General features: G+C 38.7%; 2 protein-coding genes across 3 annotated transcripts in view; one reads left to right on the forward strand and one right to left on the reverse strand.

The window, feature by feature from the left end:
* The first annotated feature begins 2,267 nt into the window (after positions 1–2,267).
* Positions 2,268–21,667, forward strand: part of LOC119719203 (polycomb group protein Psc-like) — a 41,446-nt gene continuing 22,046 nt past the window's right edge. The window contains exons 1-2 of one of the 2 annotated variants that reach the window (XM_038188567.1): positions 2,268–2,287; positions 6,633–6,700. The gene's annotated coding sequence lies outside the window, so the exon portion shown is untranslated. Of the gene's footprint in view, positions 2,288–6,632; positions 6,701–21,667 lie in introns of those variants that run through there. The other variant, XM_038188566.1, reaches the window with a different exon arrangement.
* Positions 3,627–21,039, reverse strand: LOC119719204 (polycomb complex protein BMI-1-like). Its single transcript, XM_038188568.1, has 8 exons — positions 20,756–21,039; positions 11,998–12,154; positions 8,936–9,032; positions 7,623–7,729; positions 7,066–7,283; positions 6,585–6,683; positions 5,854–5,943; positions 3,627–5,718 (listed from the first exon to the last, which is right to left on the reverse strand). Exons 2-8 carry the CDS (start codon positions 12,116–12,118, stop codon positions 5,527–5,529), a joined length of 924 nt encoding a protein of 307 aa, XP_038044496.1. The 5' UTR covers positions 12,119–12,154; positions 20,756–21,039; the 3' UTR covers positions 3,627–5,526.

The following is a 21,667-nucleotide window of genomic DNA, read 5'->3' on the forward strand; positions in this document are numbered from 1 at the left end:
GCATTATACCGAATAATAATATGTCACGTGATCTACAATTCACCAATCAGATGACGGGGATTTATGCAGGTGTTGTATAAAAATAAATAACGGATGCTCCAGAGTTATCTTAATCATTAAAATTTGGCTTGTCAACTTAAACAACGGCAGTGAGAGTTTTTAAAATTTGATCTGTCATGTCCATTTGCGTCGATTTATTTTTCTGTTATTATTTGTAGCACATGGTTGTATTATGTTAAATATATTTGTTCAGAAACCTTGGCAAGAAAATGTTAAGTTGTCAAAATGAGACTAGTAACTATAAGTTTTTTAAATGACCCCAAGAAACATTAAGTTGACATCAGTGGCTATCACTGTGCCTTTAGACAAGACTTTTGGTCATTAACTAACTCCCCAGCCTAATTTACTAGGAACCATACCCATTCAGGCAAATTCCAACACCCACATGGGAAATTGTACACACACGCTGTTGGACTTAGTTTCTGGAGGTATGCCAACCCCAGTGTAAAAGACCATCTGTTTAGGGGAACTGTACCTATCCCAACAGATTTAAACACAAACCTGCTGTTGAACTTAACTTTGATGGGTTGTGTTCGGTTAGGGTTAGGGAGCTGTATATTGACCTGACTCTTAAGGCTGTGACCCAGGAAAGATGCTTTGCAAAACTCAGAACCTAACCTACTTAGCTGTATTAAACTGACCCATTGAGAAAAGGAGAAAATGCCGGAGATTAATGTTTGTTGTGAAATCTTGTAGCTTTTTGAAAAAGACAGAACTGTTTTGATTTAACGCAAGATTTCAAAACCAAACCACTTTATAATTAAGAAAATGATTGAATTATTTAATTTTGAAGTCTTAAACCCTCAAAAAAAATTAGGGAAAATATTGAGTGCAGCACACTTCACCGACAGCTAACAGTTCTACAATTCTTCATGTTTTTATAGGCATTACTGGTTAACTCGGAGCTTGCAATCACAGCCGCAGCCTTTAATTGAAAAGAAAGTGTAAAAACAAATGTGGGTCTGCACATGGGCAGGAACATGAATAAAATGTAAAACAAGCATATATTGGTAATCTTGCCAAATAAAACGCATCTGTGAAAAAATTGAACATACTGATAATTGCCTAACTACGTTTTAAAAATTATGACTGAAAAACGAAATATGTATGTTAACATATTTGTGCTAAAAGTTATCAAATTTCTTCGGTCGATTGTTTTGTTTTGTTTTCAGCTAGAGAACAACGCTATTTAATACATTATTATTTTTTTGTTGAATTATCTCGTTTAGCAGTATATCAATCTTCTTTATAGGCCTACTTGCTTTTGTTTGCTCTTGTATAAATAAAACCAAATAAAACCAAACAAAGTTGTTTCGTTTTTATTTATTTACTTATTTTTCATATTTTCTAAATCCTTTTTTTTTAATCTGTCAAATCAGTGGTTCTTTATTGCGGCGGGGAGGGGGTGTGGTCATTTTTTTTTGGGGGGGGGCGGGGGTGTTTACGTTTAAAGCCAATTTTTACCCTTAAACTGTTTGCCCACATTTGCCTAATAAAACTTCATATTCCAAATTTTGGATACTACATGTAATTCTATCCGTACCGAGTAATCCGTTTTTCTACACACACAAAAATGACTAATGAAATTATACTTTTATTGGCCCATGGTCATCAGCAATCAAGTCTGAAGACACTCAACGATGTTGATTTCTTGTTCAAGAAATAACGAAGTAATTACCTACGACCACACATAACTCATCTTTCAGATATTTAAATTTGATATCATTATAGAAAAAGTTTTGCTGACAAAAGGAGAGAATCTACGTTTTCCCGTTTCCTGATCCTCCTGATCCTGCGCGCGCGGGGCCGGGGATCAGTTTGATTTTTCGCAAGGAATTGTGGGTATGCTTGTCATTGTCGCCATTTTGTGAGTGTCAAAATTATTTAAAAGCAGACGACGCACATGACGCAGATTTACGATTTTTTTGTTTCACGAGGAAATACCTCCAACTGGACACAACAGCTCCCAAACATCTTCCAACAGCTGCTTTAGCGAGGACTGCAAATAGATGGCGTCTATTTATTCGTAAAGGAAACCAAAACATTGTCAAAACTCGCAGGGTTTGTCAATATTTTGACAACCAGAGGCGTACAACTACAATTTCGGCACGTGTGTCTCGCCCACTGACAACACGGCGTTGCATTCCGCGATCCGTAGTGTGACAGCTCGGACCATTCCTTGCTTATGCCAGTGCTACGACCATTCCTTGCTGTATGCTCGGACAAAGTGAGTACAGTCTGTTTTTCCCCACATTTAAGTAATTTCACAGAAACAATAATTTCTGGAGACTTGTAATATTGTAGTGCTTATCCTGAACCTAAAACATGGCTCAAAAGTTTCAGAAGCGACGCACAAATTACCCCGATATTTGTGCCGCCATGTTTGTTTACTTGTATTTATTGAACGGACGGGTATGTTATAACTTTACTAGCACACAGCGTCACACCGGTCACACAAACTACTTTTCAATATTCCTGGTCCATCCAATAAGACTCTAAATGCAGAGTAGATTCCCATTTGTAGCAAGATTTAGTCAATCCCTATACACTGTGACCACATTAGTCCGGTACGGTGATAGAAATGGACCGTCTTTATCGTGCGTGGTTGCCGGGCAGACCGAGCCAGGACACGGGCAAGGGCCTGGCAGCAACACGGTCCAGTGCCACGGGGCTGGTCGCGCTGATGGACGGCCGCTTCGACTTGTGTGTGTCTTGCGGGATTTTATGGGGGAATTTTACCACATAGGCAGGAAAGATGTCTTGGCAGTAACAGACCCCATCTCAAGCGTAGATAGATTATGTCTTGGCACAATGACAGTAACCGACCACACCTCAAGCCTAGATAGATATTAAACTTTTTATATATATTAGCTTTTTGGTTTCGAAAAAACTTTTGTGACATAGTATTACAGTAAGATATTGAACCCATCGCATTGGGAATTGCTCATTTATTCAATCCCCCATTCCAAGCCCTCATTCCAATCCCCCATTCCAAGTGTTTGGTGGTCAGCCTAGTTTATTTTTTTTATCATTAAGTCATCTGAATAACGCTACTTGCATTGTATTTATTACTGTGTTTACCATGCATCCAAAGCTCAGGGTATAAAAAATGAACCTGGATATAAATAGATCAACTAAAATCGTTGATAGATTTTGTATGTAAATTATTTTTCTGGCATTGTTCTATTTTCACAAATTTAAAAGCTTTGAGTGAATGTTTGCGAGTTCATCTCCTAACATGTGCAAACATAACAAGCAGTAAAAATCAGTGCACGGTACTTTTATTTTCAGTGTCTGGTGGTTTCATGAAGTTAGCTCCCAAAATGATTCTAAGGGTTTACTGTTCTTGAAATAAATAAAATGTACTCCGGTATGCATGTGATGGTGTTCAAGGATTCATTTTGAAAATTAAACAAATCATTCTCTTATTGCTCTGAAAAGTGAGTAAATAAAAGAGAAATCGTAGAAATTATAAACCCCGTGATTTTGACCTTGATTTATGTAAAAACACCAACGTAAACTAAAAAGAGAAATCCCCAAAATAAAAAACAACACAAACTGCTCAATTCGATTTGTGGCAGGTTGTAATGTGACTGCTCTTTAATGATCTTTAATATGTTCAAATAAAGAAATATAAAACTTTGGAAATTAATAAAATGTCAGGTGATTGGCAAGATATAAAAATTGTTACGCCCGAACACAAGTCTCATTTGTTCCATAGGAAGTGTAAAAAATGGAGTGTTAAACTGAATAATTAAGATTGGAATACAAATTTAGGTAGAGTTACATAAATCTCATTTTCCCCAAAATACTCATGGTAACATCTCCCACAAGATCCTCGACAAAATGGACGCAATTCTCATTTCTGACAATTTAGATTTTCAGCTTTTTTTCAATAACTTAACACATAACACATTACTTTACAAAACCAGATATATCAAGTAAAACACAACACTTCGTTCCACACAATACAAACCATTGAATGCCGTTATACAGAGGTACCTCATAGCAAAGCATTTGTTACCTATAAGTATCTATTATAAACATTATGAACATTTACTGTTTCAGTGTCTTGAATTACATCATTCTAAAACCTCTTTGTTAAAATAACACACCAACATATATCACCATAACTGTACACAAACTTTGCTAAAAGTTAATAAACTCAATACATTATTTCACAGCGACAATACGAAGCATTTTAGTATAGAGCATTTGTACCAATTTAGAAAAGGGATGTAAAAAAAGGTGTAGATTTGCGCCAAAATTGCATTGCAGATTTTTGTCATTTCGACTCAATGATAATTAAATACCGGTATCAAGGTTACAAATGTTCAAGTTATATGTCTTCCACATTACTTGACTGCAACATGAATTGTCCTAGTTTTAAAGCAATTGGAATAACGAAAATGATGAAACCTATTTGAACCACGATATTGTGGGTTCGTGCACCTTTCTTTTCCTTGCTTGTAAGCTTTTTTTCTAAATCTTCTTTTTGCACTCCAGAACTGAACTTAATACTTTACAAATTAATACACATGTGTACATTTAGCGACTGTACATTGTCATAAATCTAATTCAAATAGTACAACACAATTTCACATCTTTGAAGAAACACTTAAGAGTTTGTCTGTTACTAAACCTCGAAACGTTCGTCCACCGAAACTACTGTGAAGAGAATTACTTCATTGGCTTCCATTGTTGACCTAAAAGACAATGAGAACTTAAGTACACTGTAAAAATGGTGCTTAGCATTTAAACACTTTTCTGGTACTCACTTGTTTACATGTTTAGTCTGAGACATGTTTAGGATTTTGCACTGTATGAAAGCCTGAACGTGCCATTAATAATTACTTATAAAAGAGTCAAATCTGTATGTTCGTTTTACGTAGAGAGATGATAATGAAAGTGTGATAAAAGTGTGCATTTATAGCCTGTCATTTGACTTCAACCCGATAAGTCATTTTTATCCACCCGAGTGTTTTTTTTTCTTCCAAATTTCACTCGGGAGGTAACACACTGAGTATACAGTGTTTATGTCGGTGAAGGGGAAAACCTAATATTGATTAACATCACCCGACGCAAAACAATCCATCATTTTTATTCACTTTTACAATTTATACTTGATGGTACTAATGGGCTTTATACGCACTTAAACATGTCACAGACGTCCATACATCTAAACATGTCTTCGATTTACACATGTTTTAAAAGTGGGTAAAAACAAGTGTTGCGAAATGTGTTTAAACTCTAAACTCTGTTTTTACAGTGTCTTAAGTATAGTCTCAGTAGTCTTATAGCAATCCTGCATTTACACATTAAATAGCCCCGTGTCACATAGAGGCACACTACATGTCAGACAGATATCTAGATTAACTTTCTGATAGTTGTAAATTTGGTACCTGGAGGAATATGCAATATCTGTGCACCTGTTTAAAAAAAAAAGGAAATTTTATCACGGCACCCTCATGTCACTAAGACTGGCTGTGGCTGTGTGCTGGTAATCGTCACTTTGATTGGCGGCTGGATTTTGGCGCTCTTGGCGGGGGACTCGCCGTTGCTAGCTGGCGTTGACGTCATACTGGCGTCACTACACGTCCTTTTGTTATTACTGGGAAGTGGTTCACAGATGCGATAAAGAAGTGGCAAGGGTCCCATCTGTGGAAAAAAAAAGATTTAAGTTTTACTGATGAAATTTAAATAAAATACTCATTTAATAACTGATAAACACACAAGTAGATCCTTTCGTTTAAATTGACCCAAAACTCAGTCGGTAAGAAATCGAAATTGTACCCGTTTCCACGTATAGATATAAGCAATGTCCATCAAGGTATAGTTGTCTCTTAGCACGTCATCTCCTCCTTCACGATGAAGTACATCAACCTACAGGGGGGAAAAAGTTAAAAGGTTTAAAGGCGAGAGAACTCGGATTTGGTTTCAAATGTCAATAACTGCAGCGCGTTGCCCTGAATGCCGTGACGCCGAAATGCCAAAATAAACATCATAAGATGGAATTTTGCGTCGGGGTGATATAAATCAAATTAGGTTTTGCCCCGTCACCGACGTTTTTTTAAACACTGTATACTCAGTGTGTTACCTCCCGAGTGAAAGCTGGAAAAAAAATCACTCGGGTGGGACTCGAACCCACGACCTCCAAAAACGTCGGTGAAGGGCAAAACTTAATTTGAAAAATAAACATCAGTTTGTTTTATTTAACACCTCATTCCACCGCATGTATACACAAAAATGATGTCGTCATTCCACTGAGTGTTGCGATTTTGTAAGTCACCTCCTCCCCTACGCAAATCATTCTTGTGTTTCTTACTCTTTCCTGATGTGTAAAAGTGCAGGATGCATTCCTGATTGACGTCATCACTATACGCAATGCTCTGGGAGATGTAAACCAAACTATCAAATACATCTAAACCACTGAAATTTATACCTTTTTGGGAAGAGTTTAACTCGCTTGAGCTCAGGTTTGAAAGCTTTTATTTCCACAGAGTGTTTCATTTTCCCTTGCTCACCTTATATGCTTGTGGTAAACCGAACTTATTTCGGATGAACTTTTTCAGGTGGCTGATCTGGACTGCCGCTGGACATCTGAGATATCTGGCATCGATGTCCTACAATCACAATAAAGGTAAGGACTTGCTATCATTTGGAAGAAGTTATCTTTTAAGGGTAGAACTATAAGATATGTCGTGCCTTATCTTCCGTGCAGTCATCAGTAATTTCTTCAAGTATCTAGTTATAGTCTGTAGATAGTTGCAGTGTGTGCTTGATATATACTCTGTGACTTATAGTGTATAATTAATTTATACATAATAATAGGGCCTATATAATAGTATTAAAGTCTACAGCTGAAGTCGCCACTGTTAAAATGTGAATAATCGCCCGGATTGAGTGTTTGTAAGTTCGGAACATACGATGATATTGTTTTCACTGGCAACAACGATTGCTAATAGCGTTTAAAGTGCAAACTCTCGTGCGAAAAACGCTACTTGCCCTTTTGTCGGCAATGGCGTTGCCGTTGATATCCGTCCCCGCGTCCCGTGGCTCGCTGTCTCCGTTCATTTGCTTTTTACCGCGAGTAGTTGATGCACTGGGTTGACAGTACTCGAGCGATAGGCTGATCATTTCATCGTGCGTGTAGATGATGATAGAGTCGTCGCATATCTTGGTCGGATCTTCAGGGGGGCTCGAACTGGTCGACTCGCCGTTTTCTGCGATTACCAACAACATTTCTTTCTATTTTAAAACATGCATGTATTTTGTAAATTTCATCCACACTATATGAAAAAGGGAAACAAATATTTTCAATTCTTTGGCACATACACTACGTATCATTTTTGTAAACCTTTTAATGCTTGCGATCAAATACACGTGTACCAAATTTGAGTGACAATTACTGATATTTGGCCCTATATGTATAAGTAGAATTCTACAATCTGTAATGGAAGTAAACTTTTCAAAATGTATCCATGAAAAAGGCAACTCAATAGCGAATCGCAATATTCTACATTCCATTTTTAAAATGACCTCAGTGTACGCAAGCTACTCACCGGAATGTTGAACGTGTGTACGGTGGAAGTCTCGCCTCCGTCTGATCTCGTCTCGGTACAATCCGGGAACCATCTTATAGACAAGTTTCTGAAGTGTTGTGTCCGGCCTGAGAAAAAACAGCGATACAAATCGATTATTTTGTTGCAAATTGGTTGTAGGGTTTGTGTTTATGATTTTCGAGAGCAGTTTGTGTCCACCCAATGATTTTCACTGTTTTATCTGAGTGGATTTTTAACGTGTTCGTATTCCAAAAACTTCACGAATATTCTAATTGCGATGGGGAAGTGAACTTTCATGACGCTACTGAGAATCTGTTTTTTTTGTAATGCCTATATAGTGTTTTCCATCGTATTAATAATCTCAAAGCGCTTTACAATTATTCCCCCGACCCCCATCCATCAGGCCATGAGACCACGCGGCAGCCGATATCAGCACACATGTACCCATTCATACTCCTGGGTGGAGAGAGGCAATAATAGTTAAGTGTCTTGCCTAAGGCCAAAAAAAAATATGTTCCTGGCAGGGTTCGAACCCACGTATCATCGTGCACGAGTCAAACACTGAACCACTGGACCATAGCATTTTTGTTTCAAAAATTTAATGCGAAAAAACCTGCAAAAGAACGGTGCCTGACATTGCTATTGAGTATACAAAAACACCTTGATCAGAATAACATCTTGCATCTTTATACAGTATCACCCCAGGAAAGCACGAACGGCCGTTTAGTCCCCTCATTTTCCCCCAGTCTCTAGTTTGATCGCGGGAGTGATCCTACGACCGCAGGGTGGTCCTCACAAATCCCATTTATACTTCCAGTTTATCGTGACATTTTAACTTGTAATTGTTAGGGATGTAAAGATGTAACTCTTGAAAGAGGTCAACTGAAGCATTGACATCTTTCTAAATTAAGAAGCGATTATCAGCGTAAAATAGATTTCAGAAGACTTGGATTTTTTTCGCAAGACAACTCGATTCAATTTGAAACTATTTTCTGTGGAAAAATAACCTAGATTGCAATAATAATTGTGCACAGCGTCAACTTGAAATCGAGAGATGTTGTAACCATGCACAGTTTGCTATTGAGCAAATAATAGCATCACTGCAAAAAAATTAACATTATAACAATTTTTTAAAAATAACAAATAAATAAGAAACAAATGAAATTTGTGTCAGCTAAAAAAAAGTCTGCTAAAAATAAATTGATGCATTTTAGTATTTTTCTGTTTTTTGTCACAATTTGTATTATAATCTTCGATAATTTGTTTTTCTTTAAATAAGGTTTAAAAGAAATCAAATTGATGAGACACGTTACCTGATTTTCTGCATGGGTCTGGATTTATGCACGAGAATGTCACACGTCGGACACTGTTTGCTTTGCCGCAGGTAGGCCACGATACAGGCTCTGCAATCTGTAGGGAATTGAACCAATAATAGCCCACTCTTAATAAAGAGTTACGGTCAGCCACGTGGGAATGCCACAGATGAAAATAGATCTGAGGTTTTGACTTAATATCGTGTTGTCAGTTCTGCTGTATTCAGTTTAATGTTTATGGAGCTCATTTTTATAGCTCCATGTTCAGGCTAAGGACGAGTGAATTCACTCGATTTGAACCTGTGAACGTTATTATCTGAAGAGAGCGTTGTGACGTGAATGACGATGATTGAAGAGATTTCTTTTCACATAATGCGACTAATCATGTTATCATGTCTCGGTTGCCAGCATGCAGCGACAACATCATGACATTCTATGACATGTTATTCCCCAAGCCCCCACATTAACCATGCAGTAAATTACATGTACTACATTTTTACCACCCATATTTCATGAGATACATTATGCAGCACAGAATGGAATATTTCGTTGAAAGCCGGCATCACGTGACCACCAAATCCAATCTTGTTAACAATTTGTGAGAGTCTATAATGTGTATATATTCTTTAATAATAGTTTACCTAATAATGAGAATCAATCTTTTCTCAAATAAACACCTATGATATTATACTACTTATCAAAACATGACTGGTTAACCGCCCCGTGCCTTAAAAATCTGCGAATCTCCAAAACAAACAGGATACGATAATTATCTCCCGAGCCTTTTCCATTGATACATCCTGCGTAATGAGATAATCACCGATCTATTAATCAGGGGTAAAACCTGTCCCTCGATGTCACCGCGATTGATACGCTTAATCGTCCCGACAGCAATTACTTATGAAATTGATTCTGAAGGACGTGCGTGTGTATCCGTGGACGTCGAACACACGGACGTATAGATGCAGACGATGCTTGCCATCCATTCATATTGTTTAGTTGTTTTTTGATCTCAGAGCAATTTTTAAATTGCAGGTCAAATGATATAATATTGATGTCTGGGTTTTGGCCATGTGTCGTGGCTTTGGTTGATTATTTTTCGACATAAAGTTGTGATATCATTCGTTAGTACTTGATCATATGCTGCTTTCATTTTTGCGGATTTGGCTTGCAAGACCTGTATCGAAACATTTAATTTACTTTAAAAAAAAAAAAGCCATTTCCGTCGTTTTTTCCCTCTTTTTTGAGAGTGATATAACTACATTTACCAGTACGAGCGTTAGAGACCATTTTGTCATTTCTATAGGAGTCGTCGCTCCGATTTCCCTTTTCATGTTTTTGTCCTGCGGGCAATTTTTGGTGAGACCTGTCCTCGACCAAACCAAACTATCCGATTTCATTACACAGGGACCTAGAATCATCCATGCAATTGCCATCAAGTCCTTCTCTTCACAAAGACCAATACAGTCTTCGGTTACAATCGCAACAGCGCAATATACAGCGAGCGCAAGGTGCAACATAGGCGGTGAAAATAAAGAGGCAAACACCATCACAAGCTGTGCGGAAAATTGCATTGTGAGCACTAGAGAGCAGTCCTATTCACTAGTCACTCTCACGCTATTCAAAAGACGAGTTTGACGATCGTGGAAATATTCTGTTTGTAGATTTTGAAGGAGAACTAAAAGCACTGCGAATTGAGAAAAAGCAGGGACTGGAGATTGTGGATATAACACATTAAGGAGTTTTTTTTCCAGGACGCTACGTAAAGTCGATTTCGAAGATAATACACGTACGAGTGTTTTCATTCAGTGAAAGAGATCCAGTCATAACCGTTTACTGATGTTAACCAATTTAAATCATTACTGCATCGATATGCTCTTTTGTTTCAATTGGTGAATTGAAAAAAACCCTAGGCTATTGACATATTAAATCAATATTTTAAGTGTAAAAACCTGTTCAAAGAGATAGATGTATCCCTAACCTCACATATTCCACAAAATACTTATACAGGGTGAGTCAAAAAAGCGGAACCCAAAAATATGTAGCACCTAGAATAATAATGACCGAAAAGCCAATTTCATAAGCTACTTATAGATGAAAAAACTACTGAAATTCATCAATCCGTTCAAAGAATATCACCATTTAAACACAATGACCTGTCTGGTCCAAAAAATGCGATTTCAAGAATCGTCGTCACAAACATCATCAGCGATAAAATCTCAGTTTAGACATTAATAATATTCAACAAAGTCCTTTTCAAGGCCCGTCTTTTAAAAAAAAGTAGATTTTATAAATCATATTGTTTGCCTAAACAGGGTTGTTATAAATAAAGATATTGTGTACTACAGTTGGTGGCAGTTGTTGAAACAAGTATTCCGTGTTATTTTCTTTGTTGTTCCAAACAGTCAAAACACACAATAAATAGGTTTTTTTTGGAAGAGACAGGTTTTAGGGTCATTGCGTTTAAATGGTGATATTCTTTGAACGGATTGAGCAATTTCAATAATTTGTTCATCTAAAAGAAGCTTATGAAATTGGCTTTCCAGCCATTATTATTTTTGGTGCTATATATATTTTTAAATATGAAATATATTTTGGGGGGTTGGGGTTCCGCTTTTTTTGACTCACCCTGTAGTGTAGTAAACTGTAGTATGCACTACTTCGTGTATAAGTGGGCACAACACTCATAGTATAGTGTGTGGTACTCTTTGGGGTTAGGGGTGAATTGACAGCAATGACGCTTGAAATTAATTTTGTATTTTCCTATAATTTTAATTAGTGATGTTTAAAACTTTACATTCCACGTACCAAATTATATTTTTCGCTTTGGTTCCCTGCCCTATTTGTACCAATTCCCAAAATGTTCTCGGGTCCTTTTTTGACATGATATGTTATCTTTTCAAACCATCTTTCATCGAAAATGATGCAGTTGCTTTTGAAAGGCAAGACGATTCTGCTCTCACGTCTATATATGCCCCAACACTTCTCTACTTTTCACTGCTCTCCTGAGTCTTGTTTGCTCCTTCCTGACACAAACAGAAAAAATTGAAAAAGCCACTTACAGCTGTGCATACATTCCACAATGGTGGTAGCGTCCACGTAGTAGCCACCGCACAGTATGCAGACGATGAGGGGATTGATGTCCGTCATCTTGGGCCGCGGGGGTCGCTCACGATCTCCCATCTTGCTCGGTGTTCTCTCGCAAAAATGTCGGTGTCGCTGAAGGAAATAAAAGAAGCAAGGACGATGTTAACTACTTTTTGTCATTTGATTCTTGCTGGACCTTATGGGTTAGCCTGCTGTCTTCTGACTGTCATGAATCACCGACTGACCGTGTCACTTACCGTCTTAGTGACTGACAGAGTCACCGAGTTTAATGTTCTGTCAAGTTAAGCCCATAGTATAAGACTGGTCGAATGAAGCTGTAATGTAACACTTTTGGGTCCTGCTCGACTGGGCAAGCTCAGTCTTTTCGTTTCTGCTTGTATAAAACTGCAACTATTTTCGTGAATTTTAAGTATTGAAAAGGGAGGAATTAAAGTTGGTAAACTTGTAGCCTGTGCAAACTTTCACATTTTCTCGTGTAAGAGATTTTTTTTGCCAGAAACGGCACATGATTTTTAGCAATCTGTTGCGGCTGCACTTTAAATTGATTAATAGCAATGTGGCCGTGACCTTTACTGGGAGTATTTAATGGGTAAGGCCATTGAATTTGTGTCACGGAGATCAATTGAAGAGAAATGGTTGAGCTGAGCTGGTGGTTGCAAAGAGACAGGGGTTATTTGGAGTTCTTTCCGCAAGAATGACGCCACAAATTCTGACTTCTGACTGACATTAGTGGTGGTTGTAATATTGGTAGTGATTGAGGATATTTTTTGGTTAGGTGGGGACGTGATTGAAGTGGTGCGATCCCATACATATACATGTGTATACCACTTCGAAATTAGGGTTCTTCCAGTTCCAGTTCCACTTCTCAAACAAAAACTCTTCTGTGATTGTGCAACACTGGTGGTGGTGGTGGTGAATTGCTGCTTCCGACAGTTATTGCTAACTTGGATGATTTTTCGTTAAAGCCAATAAGCATGAACATATCTTCATGATGTCTTATGTATTTTTCTCGTGGCCGAAAAGTAAGAAATCCACCCCATCCCCATCTGTGTTTCTCTTTCTCGGGCCGAAATGCGTCGAATCCCTATAACGGTGAGCATGCCATCAAGGTTTGCGACTCCTTTCAATTCGTTTGCCTGTCAAGTCTTTTGCCTTGCCCTACCGGGCTTCATAAACCTGATCAATTTCATCTCAAAACTCCCTACTTGCTGACTGATAGCTTTCGCATACAGTATTCACTCTCCTGGAACTGCCGGCGGCAAAGTCATGATAATTGCCAAAGGAGCGGGGGCCAAACTTTGAAGTGAGACGGGACAAACTTTGGCCCCAAACCTCACTCTACGAACAAGTAATGTGTCAACGGAATGACTTTCAAAGGCAAATTAAGTCATGAAATACAGCTGGGAAAGTACACTTCCTGACTCACTATCTTCATTTCATTGAGCGAAATGCACTCTACTCGACTGAAAATTCACTTCATCCGAAGTGGAACTATGTAGGGAAGACGATGAGAGAATTCATTCACTTGGATAGATCGAGTTTCTACTGAAGTGATTCTTTTTCAAAGTAATTCAATCTCGAATTAAAGTGATTTTCACTCATAATGGTCCCTATTTTCACTCTCTGGGAATCAAACATCCATTGATTTTCACATCTCAGTATACATTAAATAAGAATATGCATAAAAACTGTTTGTAGATTTCTTATATTTCCGGCAACTATATATGCCAATCTTGTCAATTCTCTTGGCTCCTTTTTTTTTTATCAGACCCATCCATCGCGTAATTGGTATCAGAGCTCGCAGCCCAAACCGGACCTGTTCATCTACAGCTTCATTTCCTCTTGGCAGAGATGTTAAGCGCAATCTGGCGTGTAATCTCTTAAATTAATCTCACATCGAGCTCCTTTTTCCTCGTCGTTTTTTCCTCGGGTTATAAAACGCGGTTCGTTTATAGCTGCCAATCTTCTTGTGTCCGTCATTTCTTGCAGATTACTAGTGACATCATCGGTGCTATACTTTATGTTACCACGGTGATATATAAATATAATTTATATTATTGTTTTGCAGGCAATTCTATATAAAATGGTTAATTTTCACCCTTTTTTTGGGGGGGGGTGCGAATTTTTTTTATAGGTAAGTCCCGGTGCAAGTGATTTTTACCGTCAGGTAGTGAAACCTTGTTAACCACACTTAGGGCAACAACGAAAGGTGTAACCTAAACATACCCCTTGCTAATAATACATTTTCCATAATCCAGACGCAATTAATATAAAATAAATATAATTATGATTTCTAGCAGGCAATGTAATATTTTTATAAAGGCGACCACACTAACACCAGACGATTTGCGGTATTTCGCGAAGAATCGCGTTGATGGGCCGCAGGGTGACACCGACCAACGGTCCGTATGCTACATCTTAGCCCCGCAAACAACCCGTAACGATTCGCAGAAAAGCACAAACCAAACTCGTGAAAACCAAACTCGTGGGTAGATTGAAAGTGTGACATTTCCCGTAGCTTCTGAGAACTGCTATAACATTCATTCTCCATTAGTAAAATTGGATACAATTTTATTCTGTGGTTAAAATTTCGAGTAAGTCGACATTTGACATGGTTGTATTATGAGCCCGACTGATGTCATGTTCTTTTTTCGTTATCGCGAGCCGCGGTATCGATAAGCATATGGACGTGACAGTTGGTACCAACCTAATTACTGAAATAGACACAGGAAAGGCCTATAAAATGGTGTCACTTAACTATATCCAATCACAATAACGGTAGTGCGTGTCATCCATATAATAATACATTTCGCAACATTGGAATAGAGAAAGTAGGCCTTGCAGAACGGCATTCTGATTTTTGGGAATGGTAAGACATATTTTATTTATAGGAGAGGCAAAAAGAATATTAACAACAACAAAGGTATTATTTAGGCCCTAGAAGTGGTCCACTGTTGTGTAAGAGGTGTTTTATTCAAGATGAGTCCTGTATTTTAAAATAATGCAAACAAATTGGCTGTTAAACTGAACCACCAAAAAAACTTTCTTTATGTCACTTTGATTTGTCTTTTGTGAATGAAATTAAAACGATTCGAATGTACTTTAGACTGCACACATATTAAAGCAGTCGTGTGCAGTGCATTAGAATGTAGAAACATACGCTCAGCTTCGTGTAATTACAAAGCGATATTTCTACACACGCTCTGAATAAACTATTTTTAGTCCGCAAACGGAGGGGACGAAATGGGCGCACGTGCTTTGCGAGTTGGCAACGCGCCAATCATTAAGGCACGCGCAGCGTTAATGCGTCCATCTCGATATGAATACGGCGATTGCCTGCATTTCTATAAGAAGATGATCTAACGCCTAAATGAACATTGGAGTTATGAGGCACTGAATCATACATAACGCGCTGCGTGAGATTAACTCGTAATAGGCTCACAATACGTGTACGTGAACAGTCACTTATGCCGGTCGTTAAGTATAGGCGCATGCAAGATTATTATCTCAATGACTTAAAACGAAAATATACAGTTCAAAAAATGATGCAAAAATATAATCATGAAATAGTTTCACATTACGTGTGATTTAAGCCTGACAGAACATTATAATCCTACTCCTCTGCATGTGACCGTTTAATCAATTACTGCAAATTAATTACAGCAAGATATCTCGGCAGTTAATACAATAACATACTTATAACAAAGACTTATTGTTACACCATTTCAATCTTTTCTTTTTGCAGCTACATATTCATAATGACAATATCATTATTAACATGCCGAAATCATTTTTAAAAATAAATATATGTCAAGGATAATAAATCAATTCATTGATTTGAAAGTCGCCTGACAGAATGCTACATCAATAGACTACATTATTTGACAAGTCGCAGGATTATAAAGACCCTCTCAAGAGAAAATCAAACAATGCGGCACAAATTGAAATCCTGAAAAGCCGCATCAGTTAAATGCTCGTTTTATAATCGACTTAGACGACGATTCAATTCTTTGAAGCTTTTACTTCGACAATTCCTTTGTATCACCCATATTGGATATTTTTTTTATCTCTTTTAGTTAAAACCATCACCCTGGTCTTAAGACTCCAAGGCCAGATTTTTAAGACATTCCCAGGGCCCCCACTGACGCGTCGGTATTATCATCCGCTGCACTCCTTTCTTTAAATATCTCTGTCTGGAACGATCGTTTTTGCCCCGTGGGCAAAGCGAGCGCGAGTGGTCGCGAGTACGAGAAACTTAAACCTTTTCCCCCACGACAATTAGACGCGGACTCGGCTAGTCTCGTGCCGCGCGTAGCCGCGTCGTGTGGGCACGTTGCGTGGCCAGTCCTCGCCCGCCCAGCGCGGCCCGTGCGTGTTTGTACTATCATCAGCTCACGTTGAACGAGGTGTGTGTGGCAGTTTCCGTATTGCTTACCTTTAACATCATGTTTTATGTATTATGATCGCACTGAGAGACACATGGTAATATAGCGTTGCCTTATATTATAACAGGTTTATATCACCATGAGATCTAACCAAAGATTTTGTTGTCATATCGACTGCACATTCAAATTCTTTAATTTCTGTGAGTACATGATGTAGAAGCTAGTAAATTAGAAATGCCTATTACTGTGTAAGATTGCTGCATTGTACGATAATGCTCCCGATAATCATATTCGCTTTTACACGTGTACATCCGCTGTTCAGAAAACTTCAGATTGACAAAACTAGACACTGAGTGGCTTGATCGAGATCATACCCTCGTTTGTCGCCAACATCCTCACGTCAGTAAATCTATTAACCTGCGCTGTCGCGTTTGTTATTCCACGGACGCTAAAAAAAACCCCAGGAAATCACAACATGTCATCAAAGATGATCACAATGACGTCAAAGAAGCCTTTATGCCTTTTTAATGTCCACACTCTCCCTAGCGATCAATACATCATTGAGGAAACCTTAAAGTGACACTGCACTTCGTCTCTGCCAGTTGCGAATATACGCGTGCTGAGACTGTCCGTGTGACGAAATTGTTATCGTCCACAACAAGCCGCTGAGTTTTCGCACATGTCCCATATTGAATAATCCAATCTGCACATTGACAAAAGTGCAACTCCGAGGGCTTTACAGCAAAAGCATGCAATATTTAGACAGCGACGAAAGTAATAGACATTATAATATCAGGTTTTCAATTTTTCATTAATAAAACAAATCACAAGTTTCTTTTGTTATTAAATTGAAGTGAAACGTGGTTCTATTTGCGCTTTCTGTATCAAGCGAATGTCTTTGTAAATTACGGTGTTGACAATACGGCGTTAATTTATTGTGACTGTTAAGTCATTAATGCGGGGGTCGTAAAACTGAAAACAAAAAAAAGGCGCTAATTGGACAATCTTCTGACTTAATATTAACCACGAAACTCTCAGACACGAAAAGCCACAAAAGTACACTGTCTATAATGGTAGTAATTTAAAAATAGTTTATTGATATTGGGTATCGCATTTTGTTTTTACATTCACACGCATTCACTGCAAATCAAGAATAAATAAAATATCAGTGATGGTTATCCGACACCTTTTTAAGAGCATCTTCAAAATTGGATCCGAGAGATTAAAATTGATTGAGTGATAAAAATTCACTTTGATGCAACAGTATGGATACTCTTTAATTTTCTTCATGCTATGTGGTTATAATTCCAACAATTGCACCCAATTTGATTTCCTTGCGGAAGCCTACAATTAAACCGGGAGAATTAAGTGCGAAGCATGCACAAGACTATCTCTCTTCCATTTCGTAATGAGCAGCGAATGGTGAGACTCGCTTCCCGGAGCATTGTCAGCACGAGTTAGCGCGGGATTAAACTGATCATCGCAATCTCAAGACGTCTGACGCAAGACACAACGCGTCCAGGTTCCGCAAAGAGGCTGAAACCAGGCTGATGTACGGCTGCCAGACTAAGGGAGAAACGAGATGTGATACGGGGTGTAAAGCAGTTATGACGGATCGTTTAACCTGAATGAGTCGTCGTTGATTCGCGCGTGTTTTCATACGGTCGAGTTGCGGAAATGAACAACATCTTATACAAGAACCTTATTCCTGTCCTTGCTGGAATTTCTCTTAAGAAACTGTGGAAAAAACATCAATAACTTCACAGCTTTGAGAAATATCTAACGGAATAGCTATTACCTCTGATCATTTTTGTCATTAGGTAAGTTGTTCATGAACCGGTAGTTTTGCAAATTTTTCATGGTGTATTTTTTTCACCTCTGAGTAAATGTGCTGCCATTCTGACATTGTGCACAATGGACTGATGTATTATTTTTCGCGTGATTAAATTTTATTTCAATGAAATTTATCGTGTTGTGCATCCATACGACACAGTGCTGCACGTATCACAATAAAATTATAACAGCATTTTGTTGTTATTGTTCGTGAATTCGATTAACACCCAACAGAGAAATATCATGCTGTGTTGCCAATATGACTCGCTGCGGTCTCCCCAAGCTCTTGTCATTAACCATGCCGAGTCCTCAGTTTCTTTTCCCCGCCATAATGAAATTCTAATGTCTCTGGTATAAACCCTGACAAAGGAATTGAGAAAAGGATATAAAAACGCAGATTTCATAGTTCGTATAGCTTTATTTTCCATGGCCGCAGTCGCCATACTTTAAAAGAAAAATAGTTTTTAGCCTAGAAATCCGTGTTTTTTTTATTTAAACGTGCTCAACCAAGTTTCTAGTCGGTCTATATGCTAATCCCAAATGGTGAGAGCTGCTAAGAAGATTTTTTTTTCAGTTAATTTATTTGCTAACTAAACAAAAGTACTAAAAATCAGTTACTATTATTATTTATTATTCATGGTTTATTAAAATTCAATTTGGTTGCCAAGGGCAAATTGCATTGAATTCACAATGAGTAATAAAAGCTCACAATAAAAAATTTAAGCTTCAATAAAAAAAAACATTACAATGGATGAAACATAGACAGAATCATTGCACAATTTCAAAAATATTATAATGTGCACACGAATTAAATGGTTACAAGAAGTGCAGGTCATAAGTCATCTGGCTGGTACTGGTTTCTGCCAAACAAACCTTCGACACTTAGCGGGTTCGTTTGCTTGGTGCTTACAGCTCCAGGAATTTGGCCCTTTTTGCTAACGGCCATGCGAAGATAGTCAGTAAATTTAACACCGTCTTTCACAGTTCGTGTGTGCGAACATCTTGGCTGCTCGCCAAAGACAAAACTAAGCTTATAATAATTGTAACCAGATATCAGATGGATGTGAATAAAAAAAATGACAATGAGTTAACCTCGTCTGATTCACAGCAAACAAAAATATGATCCCATCACCGAATGAATAATTAAAGCGTGCTTCTGTCGCGGAGTTGCACCAAAACACTCCATCACCTTTGGGCGAGAACCACTACTTAGTTTCTTTCCCTTCAAGCTAGACGGTGTTACATGATCGTTGCTTCCCCTTGCCTTCCCTCGCCTCCAGGGGTTACTTTGGAATCGATTCTCAGCGGGTTTTTTTGTTTTTAATAGATCATGAACAATAATCCCTGTTTTTAAAAAGGGATATTAGTCAAGCATCGGTGTGATTACGAGCAAAGAGTGCGCGGGATAGGATTCATTTCAGATTGGATAAAACAATCTTGCAATCACTCGTATCATGCATATGCAATTACAACAATTTTCTTACGCTGCCTTGAATAATTACCATAAATTCACGGAGACATCAGGTGGTTAACTGGTCAGAAAATGTCCGCTTTTCCCTGGAATTGCAGAGAAGTAGAACCCCTGTGGCATTTTTTGTTTTGCTTGATTGATTTCGAAATTCCCATGAAAGTCCTTTTTCCCGCCACACCGCCAGTCAGTTGGCGTCAGCGCGTATATCCGTATCCTGCAACGCATTCGGCACAGTTCTACGAACTTGAGAATAGAGTATACGTCCCAGATTAAGTTCAGAAAATCTTCAAAGCGGTTACAGCATGACAAACACCACTCCAAATTTCCTGACTACTTTGCAAATTTCCTGGTCATAAATTTCAATTTGGATTTGGTACCTTGCGAAACCTGTAAAAAACGGCATTTAGGTGCGTAAAAATAGCTCCTGGTGTACGAAATTAGCATTTCTAAACGAGGTCGCCAGAAACGAAATCTCGCAGAAAATCCCTCAACGAAGAAAAACCTTACATTACGTGTTAGGTCACGAGACCAAGAGCATAGATCTGTTTCGAATGTGGCAGCAAGAAACATTAATGTCGGGAACATTTAAAGCTCCTTCGCAGCTGGTATGTTTCTATCAGTCCTATCTGGGTCTGACGTACACGTACTGTCGCCCATCGGGCGGCTGTTTGCGATAAGTACGTTAAATTGACTAAATTTACACCGAAGAAACGACCATGGTAAGCCACAAATCGACACGTCAACCCTCACAGCTATCTCATTTCGTTTGATCAGATCCTAGACATGATTCCTGTTCTTTGTTTGAGCGTCCATCGAGGCAGGAAGACAGCGATTTCAGCGAATCCTGCGTAGGAAGTCGCTCAGCGGCAATGAGCTCCCACTCAGTGGCCATCTTGAATTTTTCCCCACTCTCCGAGTTTCAGTACTGGTGACAGTCGTCGCCAGATTTGCACCCCTTCCCGATCGTGTTACCCCAAACCCATACGAAATCTAGCAGTACATGAAACAGACGACATGTTTTACCTTAAATCCGGTGATCTCCGGTCCCAATTCGTCCACACGGGCTGAAAAACGGGCTGTTTTCTTCGCGGATTTAGGCGGTGTTGAGCAGTTCCATGTAGCACACGTACACGTACGCTGTACTCGCCATGCAAGGCCGTGTGCAGTGTCAAGCTAATGCACGGCGAACTGTGCCCTGCCCGATCTCTCTCCAAACACGTACAGTCGATCTGGGGAGAAAAAACACATCGGCGCCCCTGCGTGCGTACACATGCGTACATCTATCGGGTGCGGGGAAAATGAATGGCGTTTGGTGGTCACGTGACTTGAATTCCAGTCAATAGCGGCTGCATTTTATCAGCCAGAGTGTAGTGTTGTTGCGGGGTTCTTGCGGACTGTGTTTCTTTACCGTGCCGTCCTGCTCTGCATGCATTGAACCATTAATATCTGACGGGGTTCCCTACGGTCCTCACTGGCCGGTGAATCATAGGGGCTGGCAGGTCCAGGGAGCTTGTCTGCCGTGGATGTGCTCATCATACCCCACAGCTTCGCTGAAAAAAACCCCACCAAACTGACATTTTATTTTATCTGACAGCGAGCGCTGTTATCACTCAAGTGAACTGGGCGGGCAAGAGACAAGCCGGCCAAGAGCTTGCCTTTGACAAAAGGGGAACAATCATCTTGAAAATGATGTACTAAGATAAACAGCCGAGCCTGTTTTTACAAACTCATTGATGTGGTTTTTTTCCTCATCGTTATAATTAGAAATCAAAAGGAAGCGGCTTGATTTTAACGTTCGTAAAGTGTAAAACAAGGTCAAATTGCAGTCCTACTAGTTTTATATAGTAATTGCAAAATATTGCATCACGTAACATTAACTAAAAGTTAACAGTTGTTTATAACGAGTTAATTAAAATAGATGAAGTTGAGCAAAAC

The sequence above is a fragment of the Patiria miniata genome, unplaced genomic scaffold (assembly GCF_015706575.1).
Source record: "Patiria miniata isolate m_02_andy unplaced genomic scaffold, ASM1570657v1 HiC_scaffold_8, whole genome shotgun sequence".
NCBI lineage: Eukaryota > Metazoa > Echinodermata > Asteroidea > Valvatida > Asterinidae > Patiria > Patiria miniata.